The following is a 14748-nucleotide window of genomic DNA, read 5'->3' as shown; positions in this document are numbered from 1 at the left end:
GCTTTTTTCTCTGCTTTTCATTAAAACTATTGAAAAATTTAAAACATAGATTCTAAATTTGTTTAACCTTACAATCCAAATTTCAGTGGCACAGCTTCAAACCTACACATTTCAGAGTCTGAAGTGTAACAACAAAAAGTTGCTATGTTTCAGGTTTTATTACATTACTGTTATTTTGAGCTCATTTTGACATTTTGAGCTCACATTTTTGTCACATTATCAGCCAATTACATTATGGGTTGCTGTTACAGTCCGGGCCCTAGTAGGGCTTGTGTCAGTGGTTTCAAAGTGTTTCCATCATCACTTTAAAACAGTGCACTGTAGAGACCACTTGCTGCCATTTGACATTTCCTTGTTTTTTGAAGGAAGTGAGCAAACTTCATGTTTCCCTCCTCTCTCACAGACCATCCTGACCGCCAAGAACATTGTGATTGCCACAGGTGGACGGCCTAAATACCCAACAAATGTAAGAAAAGGGGCTCTCAGTTTCTCTTTTTTACTCTTATTTGCAAAATAACACGGGAAGGTGTAAGGTCATGAAATTCATGACAAATAAAATGAAAAAAAAAAATCATTAGCCACATTAAAAAAGCTGAATGGTGAGGCAGGTGACTGAATACTGATGTAAACATTCCAAGTTATGGATTAATAAAGTAAGTTTAGAGTTTAGAGGCACAGTAAAAATGTAAAAAATGATATGAAGAACAGGGAAAGGGAGAAGTTATATTGTTGAAAATCCTACAGCAAAATTGATGTTGTTTATTGTGTAACTTAACCATCAGATGAGAATGGGAAAAAGATGCTGTACAGCAACATCTTTTCCAAAACTGATACTTCAGCTACACACAGTGTGGTGTGTTTGAATACAAACCAAAAGACACCTTGTTTTCAAATTGTCTGTTTTTTAAATTTAGACTCGTGGTTGGATTAGTGATTGATAGAAAATGCTTCTTTTGACAGCTTTTATTCTTATTTCAGATTCCTGGAGCCCCGGAGCACGGTATCACCAGTGATGACATCTTCTGGCTGAAAAAGTCGCCAGGGAAAACGTGAGTCGATCCACCGATTTTAGCTACTCACTCTTTGTTTTTATGCATTATTCTTTCCTGGCAGGTAACCTTTGAAAATCAAAGACCAACAGCTGTAGTACAACAAGGATCGTACAATCTGCGAGGCAAACCGAACGCTGTAACCTCTGCAGTATTAATGTCTCACTCCAACTCACGGTGCTCGCTGACACGACACGGCCCACCGTCACGCACTGTAATCAGTCATCGGTGACATGCAGTTTGTTTTTCTCTCTTCCTGTCAGCCTGTCTTCGCCTCATGATTCAGATTAGCGACGTGCATCCTGACCTTTACAGAACAAGCCCTTTAATCCAGCCATTTAGCCGTTGTCATCACCTGGTTAATTGGTCCTTCCCTGATGTTTCCTCTTGGCACAGTGTGCAGACGGTGACGTGGAGTTGTGGTATACCTGGACTCCGGTTGTTGTTTGCTTCTCGGTGACAGATCAGCGGATATCATTCTGACTTTTGAGCTTTTTACGTATCCAAAATGTCCGCACCTGGGCTTCTTGACACTGTTATTAAAATGTATGTTTTTAGATATGTTTAAAGTTGGTGTATGTAGCTCATAGTACTGTGAGTACGCACCATTTCCACTCTACATTGTACTGTTTCCAATGTAGGTCATGTACAGTTATATCAATGCTATTCAAGTGTTTGACCACTTGGTGGCATTACAAAATCATTTATAATCAACAAATCATCATCAGTTCATCCATCCTTACCCAGCAGTCACTGGAACATTCGCCCTGTCAACACAACATCTCAGTATATAAAGCAGAATGATCCATGATAGACACCACCCGAGCTCAGGAAGTGGTTTGATGTAAGGATGACAGTAAGTGGGGTCCTGTACACCCCTGAAGGCTATGAGTAGCTAGCTGTGGGTTAGCATTAGAGTCGGCTATCAGGGTCCCAAACTATACTGTATAGCCAGAGCTGGAGAGGTTTTTTTTTTTAAGCTGCTGAGCTGTCAGCTGTGCAGGTGAGATCTGAGGGTCTGTTTTGCTGGAGTGTGTGCGCATGTGTGTTTAAGTCAGGGGGGGAGTGATCTCAGGCGAGTGATGGGTGTCTAATGGGTCTTGAGGCACATTTACATTTCCAAGAAATAATCCTAATAGCGCTATTTGTACAGCATCTTTAAAAACGAGGTTTACCCAGTACACTTGACACACAGACAAAAACAAAAGAGAGAAGCATGAAATCCAAACACACAAAATCACACAGACAATGAAATTAACATTAATAAACAACACACAAACCCAGCACAAGCAAAGACCTTAAACAATAAGAAAATCCAGCCCACAGATTTTACCCAGACTACATTTAAACCCAACAAGAATCGAAACCAAGAGGTTCAAAGTTATGAAGTGATGTAGACGACTTAAAAGAGTGAGAGGAGAAATGAGCACCAGAAAACAAGTAAAAGATAGAAGTATGGAAGGATTTAAGTCATTGAAGCAGATAACATTTAAAAGCACCTAAAATCATATTTTCTAGGTTAAGAGTAGAAATATAAAGAAATTCTTCAGTCAATAATAAAAGCAGTTCATTAAAAATCTTAAAACCAAATTAAAAGAATTATAAGATATGACAGACCACGACACATAAATACAAGATCGAAATCAGAGAGCATGTGACTGCTGACTGTGATGCCGACTCAGGGACAGGACGGTACTGTGACAAGTCTGAGCACTCTGTGTCTGACCATGTTTTACATTGTATGAGGTAAAAAGTCCAAACTTATTGGGAAGATCTTCCAGCATTTTTCTTTTTTTGCAAAGAAACATTGCTTACTCTGATTTAGAAAGGAAAAATACTTGATTTGGTTACTTTCACAGACTTGAACAATGTGTCTGTGTGACAATACAAAGACTGCCCCACACCTACCAATATGGTGCCAACTTTCTAGCAGAAAAAAACTGAAATCCAAGAGAGAGTTTTTAAAAAGATATTTATTCATGTGCATTCTAACACATAAAAAATGCTGGAAGCCAGGATAAAGAAAAAGTGTGATCTTGAAATTCAAAGTATAGTTTGGTGGGAAAAAACTGTTCTTTGTTTTAGCCTTCACTCAGCTTATCATAGGAAATCATCTCAGACACTGCTGCACTCAAACAGAGAATGCTTTTTCTATTTGATCACTAATTAAAATCAGTCAAAGATACCACCAGGCTTCTACTCTGAAGACCTTGCCCTAACTCTTTGGTGTTCGTGTTTTTGAAGCTTTTGATCCCATTTTTAGATCTGATAGAGAAATTAAAAACATGTTTAAGTGAGATGTAGGATCTCTTTGAAAGGTGTGTTTGGGTCTAATCCTTCCGTAAACATTGTTCTTTATGGTCATGTGTGTTTCACTTTGGTTCTGTTAGTTTTTCATTACCTTTTTCCTCACTTGGCTTTAATCTAAAACCAGCATCTCTTATTGTAAAAGATTTATCGTCACAGGTTGGTTTTACAGTGTGGTATGTGTGGCTGGTGTGGGCAAGGGCAAACTGACATGAAAACAGAAGCATGAGCAAAACTCAATACTAATATTGAAGTAGTTATTCAGAACAAAACCACCCAAGTTGCACAGCTATAAGTAGTTTCAAAATCAAGTGTTTACTTGTATGAGTCTTTTGGAGAAAGGTCAAAGGTCAAAAACGTGCCACAGAGTGGAAGGGAAAAACCTCTCTTTGGAGGAACTGTGGGTTTGGTAAAGCTCCAAAGACTTTCTTTTGATAGGTCTCTAGTTGTACAATGACTCAGGGCCTAATTTTTTTTTTCATACGGATTTCCACCAGACTTTAAAAAACACTCAGGACAATCAGTCCTTCTTTCTTTCATTGGAGTTTCTTCTTTAAAATTAGAACTTTTATGGATTAATTTATCTGATTTTTGAGCAGGAGTTTGTCTAAAACATGGGTCAAAATCAAAGTGGGGAATGGAAATTGGTAATAACTCCAACTTTTTTGTGCAGCTGAAAATCGAAGACAAAAAAAATTGAGTGAGTGATTCCCAAAATAGAAACAAAAAAAGACGTTATTAAATTTGATTGATATCCTGAAGAAGTAGCAGTGAACTAAGAAGTTGATTCCTCTCTTGTTTTTTTTCCTCCCCAAAAAATAAAGACATGAAAAGGGAACAAGTGACACAAAGACATCAGATGTCTAAGTAGAAAAGCAGTCTGTAAAATCTAAACCAACACCTTTAGACTGAAAGATGTAGCCCAGACAAGTGTACACAGAGAGGGAGGAAGGGGTCGGGGGAAAGCAGACTCTTCCTCAGTGATGGAAGTGAAGAATCAAGCTAAAGCTCTGTTCCTAATCTCCTTTAAGCCACTTCACAATATGCGCTAAGTGCACCCCTTCATTACGCAGACAGACACAAAATGGGCATCGGGGCTTTTAGTGGTTACTGTTAGCGGGGACTGTGGCAGGATGTGCCGCAGGCTGCCAGAGCTGTCAGGTGGAGCAGGCGAGAGGGATGGAGGTCTGGGTTTCAACACGGAGGTAAAAACAGGGTGAAGAAGGGCCTCATGTACGCGGGTGACGGGCATCACTCAGCTGTCTGATGAGCGCACTTGAGCCCTGAACATGGCGCACCCCGTCTACAGGGATTAGACTTAACTCTGGCAATTAGCTCTCCTCCACACCACAGATCTGGGCGCTGCATTAGGAGCTCACCTGGACCACACACACTCACAGAAACACACACACACACACACAGCTTTCAGTGTGCCCATTTTCTACTTTTTCTTCACACATCCTCACCTCTGTGGAAGACCGTGAGGTTTTATAATTCATCACCTTTCCAATTCTAGGATTTAAAGTAAACAAGTTCAACTTTCTTTATTTAGTTTGGCTGGAGTGTGCTCCACAAATGAGGAAATGTATTTTTGTTGTATTATTCGTTGGACTTAGGGCTTTTCTCTGTTTGTATTTTGCAGACTTGTGGTTGGAGCCAGCTGTATCCTTTGTCTGCCAATGATCTTGTAATTGGAGCCATTGTATAAAGTCCAACAGTAATCAGTAAAAAATGATTAAGTTATAAGTGAGATGATTACATTTTTCCACTTCCAGTGTAATAGTTGCTTAATGTTGCTGTCTGAATCTGCTGCTCCTTCTTTTTGAGCTCCCTGGTCTTCTTTTTATTTGTTTTGGCCTCTTTAAATGCTGCTGCTCTGTGTGATAATCCTGAACCTCGCTCAGATGTGGCTCTGGAGTGTGCGGGCTTCCTCACAGGCATCGGCTTGGATACCACAGTGATGGTCCGCAGCATCGCCCTCCGGGGGTTTGACCAGGTATTGCCCCTAAACCAGACTACATATTTTAGTCATAACAAGTGGTTTTGCTTTATCTGAGGTTAAATACTCTGCCTCTGTTTCACAGCAAATGACTGGCCTGGTGACAGACTACATGGAGGCTTATGGGACTAAGTTTGCATGGAAGTGTGTCCCAAAGAGAGTCGACAAAGTGTCCTCAGGGGGTCTTCAGGTGACGTGGACTGACACCAGCACAGGCAGCGAACACAGTGACACCTTTGACTCTGTGTTATGGGCAGTGGGTAAGTGTGTGGACCCTTTGTGTGGGTCACATCTTACTTTTATCTTGAGAAATATGAACTGATGTGATAATGTGAAGAGTGCAATACGTGTGTTTTTCAGTCCTCCTCATGGGGGTGAGATGGATCACAGAGCACTAAACACCATGCAAGGGAGGTGGAGGCTCACTTTGTTTTATGTTACACGAAAAGCTGGCCAGTGTCAGACAAACTAATATAATGCATGCTGCTAAAATAGCCTGCATTTTAATTTTCATGCAAAAATTTAAGGTGAGTTTCATGTGAGATTGTTAGAAGAATTTAAAAATATAGTAAAATAGTCTCCCCCAGCCGATTTTCAGCTTTTTTTTCTATCCCTTCTGTCAAATTGCTGCAAGTGGTTGGAATGCACTGGTGTAACAAAGAAAAGTCTGGAAAATCCAACAAAAATAAGTAAGGGGGTTGAATTCACCTTTATATCAGTTACAATCACTGACATGGTGGTTTTTCAGCTAGTAAAAGTTTAATTTACACATTTTGAGTTGTCTGAGCTGTTGACGCCATACCAGTAAAATATAAAGCAACATGTGCAAGGTACAGCGTTGAAAAATCACAGATTTTATGATGAAATTGAAGTCAGATATAAGGAGGATGAAGAAGAAGAGTTAGAAGAGGATGTCTGACAGAAATACTCCTGTAGTTTCTCTGCAGTGTGCTTTTCATTGCTCAGCACAGATTAATCAGATTAGAAGTAGTATCTATTAGGACTGCAACCAACGATTATTTTAGAAATCGATTACTCTGACGATTAGGGAGAAAAAAGGATGAGAATGCATAATAGACAAATTTGCAAAACCAAATGTGTTGTTATATTAGTTGATGACCATTGTTTGCTTAATGATACATACAAAGAAACAACATATATGAACATAGTTTAAGATGTCCAGATGCTAAATTTAATTAGTAACAAACGACATGAATGTCACTTGAAGAATCAACAGTATGGCCAAAATGACAGAATTTGTGTGGATCACATCTTACTTTTATCTTGGACAATCTGAACTGATGTGATAATGTGAGGAGTGCAAAAGTAATAGTAATAGTAAAAAAGGAGTGTATGTGAGATTTTGAAGCCGCTCACCTCACTGTTGAGCTCCCCAACGGTCAAATATTCCAACAAAAAAAAGAAGACAAATAAACTGAAGACAAACTAACACAATAATGATGCAGCATAGTGCATCGATTATTGAAAAACGTTGTTGACGCTTTATGTAATCAATTTTTATCGATTTAATCAATTTGTCATTGTGGCCCCAGTATCTAGTAGGGCTGGGCGATTAATCAAAAATTTTTCAAACCAACATTTAGAGCTTCTAACTGATGTAAAACTGCAGTGCAGATTATTTCAATTTTTCTTTTTAGTTATTCTATCTCTACTTATACACCATCCCCTCAAAGAAATACAAGCAAGAAAACAAGTTTTTTATTTTCTCCTTTTTAGGACTTTTTTTTCACAAAACATTTCCATTCTAGCTGATGTGTTTTCAATTCCATTGTTTCAATAAATAACCCTTAATTAGTCATCTGTACATGTTCATCTCAGTTTTTTGTTTCAGCATCATACAAATATTTACAGATTAAACTGAGCTGAGGTGTAAAAATCGTGCATTAACTGAAATTGAAGTAGAGGGCTCAATTAATCGTGATTTCGATTTTTGCAATAATCGCGCAGCTCTAGTATCTAGTTTCTAGTTTCAATGTTTGTTTTGAAAAATCCTTCATACAAGTAGTGATTCAGAAGCAGGAACAGTTACCGTTATTGTAACTGTGCATGCTACCCAGCTCACCTCACATGAACAAAAAGAGTACTTTGAGTGTTGTGGGCGTGTCTGACAGTAGAAATCTCCTCCTTTGAGATGCTTGTGTGAACTGCAAGCCACTCAAAAAGAACTGTGCCTGAGTGTTCTGAAATTATTGAGACAATGATAAATCATACACAACATTTCAGACACAAATCACAAAAATGAGGCTGCAAGACTTTACCTCTACTTCAGTGTTGTCCTTTTAAATTTGTGGAGTAAAAGCAGTTGATTGTGAACACAAGTTTTGGTTGATTTAAAATTAAGGAGCAGGATAATTCATAGACTGTTTCGGGCATGTCCCAGATAACTTTGCACCTTTGATACAAAACTGTAAACAAAGCTTAAAAGGAAAGTGCTTTAAAATTTGAATCTGACTAAAGACAAACTTCTCCAGACTATGAAACTAGTTTTAAAGAAAAAACATCAATTCAGATACAGCTCTTTCTTTTAGGTTTGTGTTACTCATGCCTAAATATTCTCTGAAAATATGGAGTTTATCTTGACTATCTAACAGAAGAGGTCAGTGGCATTTCAATCTCTTACAGATACACATAAAGCACCTCCCTTTAATTCCCCACTTGCACTCCTAAAATAAAACACCACTATTACTGTTCTTCCTCGCCCCCACTTATTTCATTGTCATGTTGAATTGAGTGCAGCGTCAGCGGATCACAGAGGAATCAAGGCTGAAAACAAAGTAATAAAGTCTGAGTGATGAGGACGGCAGGGGGAAGTGTTAATCACCCACAGCGAGCTCTCCTGCTCTCTGGCTGCAGAGGGGCAGTACGGGGCAGGATGCACCCAGGCACAGGGTCACCCCGTTCCCCTCTTTGTTCTCCCTCTCTGGGCCTTCCTGTCCATGCCAGCCCTGCGGAAACCAACCCTGCATCTGTCACTGCCATCCCTGCCCGGGGCCCTTTGCGTGCTATTACCAGTAGCCTTCCTCACCCACTTTCTCATCCATTCATCCTCTGCTCTGTCACTCTTCTCATTCATTTTTTACAAGTTACCATTTAAAAATCCTACCACCTGGCTTTTTTTGATACTGGCTACAGCAGACTGTCAGCTGATGTCTGAGAGCTTTTTGAGGGAGACAGAGGAGTGTGTCCTCTCTTGCTCTGTGCGTGTGACAGAGATGAGGATGTGCGTGACCCTGCAGCTGAGATGACGTTTGCTTTTCCCTCCTGTGGCTCAATTCACACATCACCTCAGCGTGGGACTGCTGATGACAATATTTGCATTGAGTGCATGGTTCAGTAGGTGTTCTGACATGAGTGAGATGCTGGGACTCTTGTGTTTCCTAAATTCACTGGAGCTTTCCCATCAAACTCATGTTTTGGGTCCTGTAGAGCAAACTCATTTCAGGCATTTTCAATCAGCCCCTTAGTGTGTGCAGCAAACTATTGAGAGTCTAAGAAGTCTAACCAAAAGGAGAGCTTTAAAGTTAGACCAACACATATTTAGGTTGAAGTTCCTGAATATTTGAGTTTCCTCTATTTTTATTTTTTTGCACGTTGCAGACGCTTCCTGCAGCAAGTCACAGCCTGCTGTGAGTTCGAAGAGTTCACTGTGTCTGGATTGCAGGACGGCTTGTTTTGATCACGATCAGGTTTGGGCCCACAGTTGAGCTGACTGTGGTTGTAAAGAGGCTTCAGCTTTATCAAATTTTTGTTTCTCTGAGCAGAAACTGACCTGAAGGACCAACCTGTGACAAGATTTGTTTTGGTTTCAGCCTGAGCAGTGTATTATTCTCCTTTTTTACGTTAGTTCACCTTAGTGATGCACTCATATGAAAATTTTGGCCAATACCGAAATTCCAATATACCTTTTTTTGTTATGGACGATAACCTATATTTGCAATATTGGAAAAAAAATAACAATCTGAGATGATGTGTTGAGGTAGTGCAGAGAGAAAGAGTGGTGTGATCATGAGAAAAGATGACCATGGAGAGGATCGAAGGGTGGAGCGCCCGAGATGACTGGATCAAAAAGTATGTTTTGGATCAAAAACAGGAAAAGAGACATAAAGGAAGAGGGTCCACTCTTCTTTGGTAGCTTTAGTGTTTACATAGTCACAGAAAACAGTATTATTTCGGTCTTGAAAGATCGTTCAAGATACTCTGAAAATGGGCGGCAGCTAATGAGTAAATATCAGCCCACTTTTACGCATCGGCCGATACTGATATCGATACCGATATACCGTGCATCCCTAGTTCACCTGGTCACTGGACCAGAGATGTCAGCCAATCAGCTGCAGGCACACTGTTGATGGACAGCTTGGAATCTTTCTGATATTTACCCCCCAAAAAAAACACAAATACAAAAAAAAAACTACTCAAGGACAGATCTGATGTAAATCTAATCAGTTACTTCAAACCCTGTTAATGACAAAAGGACTTGACGAGATATCGCTATCTGCAGGCCTGTGGATTCAGTCAGTGTTGTGGCACTACAAAGAGCAGCTGCAAAATAATACAATCTATCCATCTTGCACATTTTTGCAGAGTGAAAGATGTGTTTACTATTTTGAGTAAACACTTTTTTTTCATCCAATCATTGTTGCACTGCACATAGAACAGCTGCTCAGCTGGTCAGAGAGCAGAATGATCACTGGGACAAATAGTAAGTACTGAAAGCTCTTAACATCAGATTGCTCTGTCACATTTTACTCTGTAAAGCATTTTGAAAAACTGTAACACAGTAATGTTTGTGTTCGTCATTACATCCATGACAGCTTTTGTTCCCATACAGTTCAGTGAGAAACAGTAACAGCGTGGCCTCTGCTCTTTGATGTATACAAGCAGGAGTTATGAGTACAAGGCCACTTCCCTTTACTGTGACCTTACACTAGGGGCCAGGCGGGGTCCCAGGCCTCTGTGGAGTTATTAAAGGCCAGAGGGGAGCGGGGGACAGTTTCACCACCGTCTTCCACATCCTTCTCCACAGCCCCGTCTGCCTCCACCTTTCCCCTGCTCCTTCCTGGCCTCACTGCCGCTCCCCTGTGCAGGTGTGCCAGCAGAAACACACCAGGAAACAGCATTTTCACACTTCCTGTCTGCATGTGGACAGTGGGAACATAAGTCTTCCGCTTCACTGGACTCTTCAGTCCTCTAGGATGTCATTTCAGACATTTTCCTTTTTGTTTTGTGTTGTTTGAACCCATTTGCCTGTTTGAGTTTTATAAGTTCCCAATGACACCTCTGAATGGTGCCTCTCTGTTCTGAATCATTTCAGTTTTTCTGCAGTCATCCTGATCTCAGTGAAGAACGAAGTGACTAAACAAAATCATCTTTGTTCTTGTCATGAAGTTTTTCTGTTGTGAGTCGTTACAAAGATAATTTTCACATCAGTATGCAGTATACTGTTATGTACAGGGATGGGATTCTTTCAGATTACAGATTTTACAGATTTCATGACCCGAGGAGTATTTATTTGCAAATCTAACCTACTCCAAATCAAAGTACAAGCGGCTGTCTTGCTGGATGAGTTTCTGTGGTACAAGTATGAAAACATCTTGATAGGCATCGTGTTTTGACATGTTTGAGTTATAAAAGCGGCTGCTGGCAATGGTGTTGCCAAGATCTACACTTAAGTTTTTACTTAAGTGCAGTTACTTGTGAAAGTAAAATTCCCCAGTGTACTTTAGTAACAGTAACAGTGCTTTCTTTAAAATCTTCCTAGAGTCCTGAGGGTTCATTTTTAAATCAGGGGGTGTGGAGTAAGAGTGGTTAAAAAGCTGTCAGTAAGATTTGAGCTTCAAATGCAGCCAGAACATCTCTTCCTGTGCTGATAGTTAAAGTCTAACCAACAGGAGAGCATTGGTGTGTGAACAACATATATTTAGGTTAAAGCTCCTGAAACTTTGAGTTTCCTCTTTTTTTTTTTCATTTGTTTATTCTTTTTTTGTGTGTGCACTTTGGAGACGCTCCCTACATCATGTCACAGTCTGCTCTGAGTACAATGAGTTTAATAAGAAGTGTCCAGATTGCAGGACAGCTCGTTTGGATTTGAGCCAACTGTGGTTAAAAAGAGTTGTCATCATTATGAAATACTATAAAAAATGAAAACACAATAAAAGCTACTTAAGTTCAGTAAATGCAGTAAACCTAATTGGTTACTTCCCCCTCCACTTCTGAAAACAACAAAGGCGGTACCAAAATACCCCCAGCTGTCCAAACAAGTCATAACTAAAGCATCAAAGTGAGTTTTTGTCATCTTGCTTTATTTAATTATGTGAAGATACTACAAGTTATCTTCCTAAAAAATTTTTTTTAATATTTCTTTTTTAAATTTAATTTTATATTCATTTCATTTTATATCATAATTATTTCATTTTATTTTATTTATTTTTATATATTTATTAATTATTTTTTTAATGTTTTATTTGCCATACATAACTCTAGACAGCACACACACACACACACACACACACACACACACACACACACACACACACACACACACACACACACACACACACACACACACACACACACACAGCTCTTTCTTTTGTCTTTGTTCATTTGATCGATCAGATAAGCATTCAGCTCTCTCCATCTGGTTGAGCGTTGTTGTGGCTAATTAGCTCGGCAGTCTGGAAGCTTCCTTTTAATGTCACAACAGGCTTTGTTCAGATTGGCCTAAATGTTGAACCTCAGTGTGTGTAAGAGTGTGAGTGTGTGTTAGTCTCAGCTTCAACCAAATCTCTTATCAGTCCCCGCTGTTGTTGTGTCGTGGTGGTACAATGGAGCTCACTGCCTCAGTAGAGCCGTGACTCAGGCTGCAGACAGGAAGGCCACGTACAGAAAGGAAAGTCTTTTTTCTTTCCAGCCAGATGCTCCTGATATGACTTTTTATAGGCCAATACATGTGTTTAGCTTGTAATTGATGCTGAAATGGAATACTGTTGAAGCAGAAAATGTGAAATACCTCATGTTTTTGCGGCAGAAGTTTATTTTTGTCAAGTTTAAGTCTCAATAAGATGTTAAACAGGCATGTCCAAAGTTGGGCCTGAGGCCAATGGTGGCCAGTTATGTGTACATTTACATTTTCTGTCAAAGTTACACAAAAAAAAAAAGTATATATAGTGATGTCTCACTAAACAACATTTGGTGTACATAGGCTACTTGTTTAAGGCTAAAGCTCTGTACATTCTGCAGAAACTCTGCAGACATCTGTGAATGGATGTATATGTTATGATGTGGAAATTTAAGAGTTTAAAAAACACATTAGAGGACGCAAGACTAGGTTAAAGTTATGGTATGGTGCAAAATAAAGTGAAAATTGATGCAGAAAAAAATGTTAAGAATGCAGGATATGAAATATTTGGGGCTAAAAATGTTGTTCAGATGTTTTTAATTATAAAAATTCAAATATCAGAAATTGCAAAGAAAAAAAACAGAAATAAGTGACTGACACTGTTTCACTGTTTCACTGTTGTGAGCATTCAGGACTGGACGAGAAAATATTTAGGGTTGAGCTTTTGGGAATTGGTGACTGCTTAGTTTCACCATGGTCTTCAGCCACCCATGCTGTGAGCTCTAAACAGGTCCCTGTAGCCGCCCCCCCCCAGTCTGAGGGGAAGGGGAGGACGTTGTTCTCCGGCTCCAGCCAGGAAAAAGGGTCTCAGGGGTTTGTTATTTTTGCTGTTCGATAGCATCTACATGGGTAGCTCAGAGCTGGGTGTTTATTATGCTACCCAGGCAGGTTGTGAGGAGCTGGGGAGAAGAGGAGGAGGGCCGAGTGGTCCATGCCCCATCACCATAGAGACAGAGCGTCGACAGCATCAGTCAGCCGTCCCCCAGGAAGTGTCAGGAATCACACCTTTTTGGTGTCCCAGGGGTTGATGGGAAACTGATTCCCAGATGCTCATCAGTTACTCCTCCCTCTGTCTCTCTCCTGACTGACCAGATGTTACTATTCAGCAGATGTTAGCATGATGACAGGCTAAAGACTTGGCTCGTATAGTAAACAGTCTGTTGTGGTAGCTGTTGAACCACAGCATCAGAGTGTTAGCTTGCCTTAACTGGCATGTCACTAGCCTGTTAGCTGTGTTACTTTGTAAATGGATGGCAGGGACACTGAACAGACATCCTTCATCCTTGCTGTATCTACCAGCCTTTATGTTCCTCTGGTGATGTAGTGTCCTGTGTGTCTTAAAGCCTCAGTAGACTGTGCTGTGAACACTGTACAGAGAGCCTCTCTCCTCCTGAGCTGTAATGTAATATTCTCCTTGTGTTGTTTCCTTTCACTGACCTCAGGCAGAGCCCCTGAAACCAAAGCTCTGGGCCTGGACAAGCTTGGCGTACAGCTCAACAAGGAGACGGGGAAAATAGTCGTGGGCGCCAACGAATCCACATCAGTGCCAAATATCTACGCCTTTGGTGACATCGGAGAGGTAGGCATCGCCCACAGACCAGCTCACACAGATAACACAGACGGTTCAAGGTGAGAAAACATTGCGTAGTTGCACTAATTTAGAGCGTAACAATCAACACTGGGGGAAAGCCAGCAGCGTTTACAGTCACTTAAGATACCTTTCAGAGTTTCAGCTCACACTCTAGAGAACTTAAGTCTGTTAGAGATTTTGGGGATAAAGAAATATTTAGGTCAGGGTTTTGAGACCAGTCTGAAGCCCTTTCCTGTATGTCACTTCCCACTCTCATCTGATATACCTCAATTATCCAGTCCACCAAACAAGTGTCAGTAGCAGAATAAGCTGTTTGGCACTGGCAGAGAAGATTTAGCAAATTTATCATAGGTGCAGCCCACAAACCCACGAGCTCTGCTGCTTATTCCAAAAATTCATACCCCTTACTTTTTGTGCTAAGTTTAGTATCCAGTCCTGATTCAAAGAAAATACTTTAGCTGAGTTGTTGCTCAGCTAAAGTTGTTTAGCTGCTATTGTTTCTAGAGCAGGGACTATGAGAAAAAACGTATATACACAAATCTCAGCTTATTTGTAAAACAGAGTATTGGGGCTACGTTAGAGAAAAACTAAAGTAATTTTGGAAGATTAATGTCAAAAATTTATGAGAAAAAAAGTCATAAAACTACAAGAATAAAGACATAAACATATGAGACTAAAGTTGTTCGTTTAGGAAATTAAATTCATGAATCAATTTAAGTTGTGCTAAAAAGCAAACTCTGAAAGGCTGTATCAAAACAGCAGCCATCTATGAAAAACAATGAAATGTAAATGTCGTTTTGATTGAGTTATGTTCATGTTGATCTACAGGTTTGACAAATAGTCATCTGAGTGTCTTTGCCCATAGTTTGTGCAAGAACCTGAAGCT

General features: G+C 40.0%; 1 protein-coding gene across 1 annotated transcript in view; it reads left to right on the top strand.

Annotated features, from left to right (window-relative positions):
- txnrd2.2 (thioredoxin reductase 2, tandem duplicate 2) overlaps positions 1-14748 on the top strand; it is a 29033-nt gene that overhangs the window by 4504 nt on the left and 9781 nt on the right. Inside the window, exons 7-12 of the mRNA XM_074670631.1 lie at positions 404-466; positions 979-1049; positions 4999-5018; positions 5261-5352; positions 5441-5615; positions 13714-13850. Of these exons, the coding sequence (XP_074526732.1) occupies positions 404-466; positions 979-1049; positions 4999-5018; positions 5261-5352; positions 5441-5615; positions 13714-13850 (558 nt within the window). The remainder of the gene's footprint in view (positions 1-403; positions 467-978; positions 1050-4998; positions 5019-5260; positions 5353-5440; positions 5616-13713; positions 13851-14748) is intronic.

This window comes from Halichoeres trimaculatus, unplaced genomic scaffold, assembly GCF_033239565.1.
Source record: "Halichoeres trimaculatus isolate MK-OKI-2021-1 unplaced genomic scaffold, fHalTri1.1 fHalTri1_scaffold_5, whole genome shotgun sequence".
In the NCBI taxonomy this organism is placed as follows: Eukaryota; Metazoa; Chordata; class Actinopteri; order Labriformes; family Labridae; genus Halichoeres; species Halichoeres trimaculatus.
This window is presented reverse-complemented; position numbering and strand designations above follow the sequence as displayed.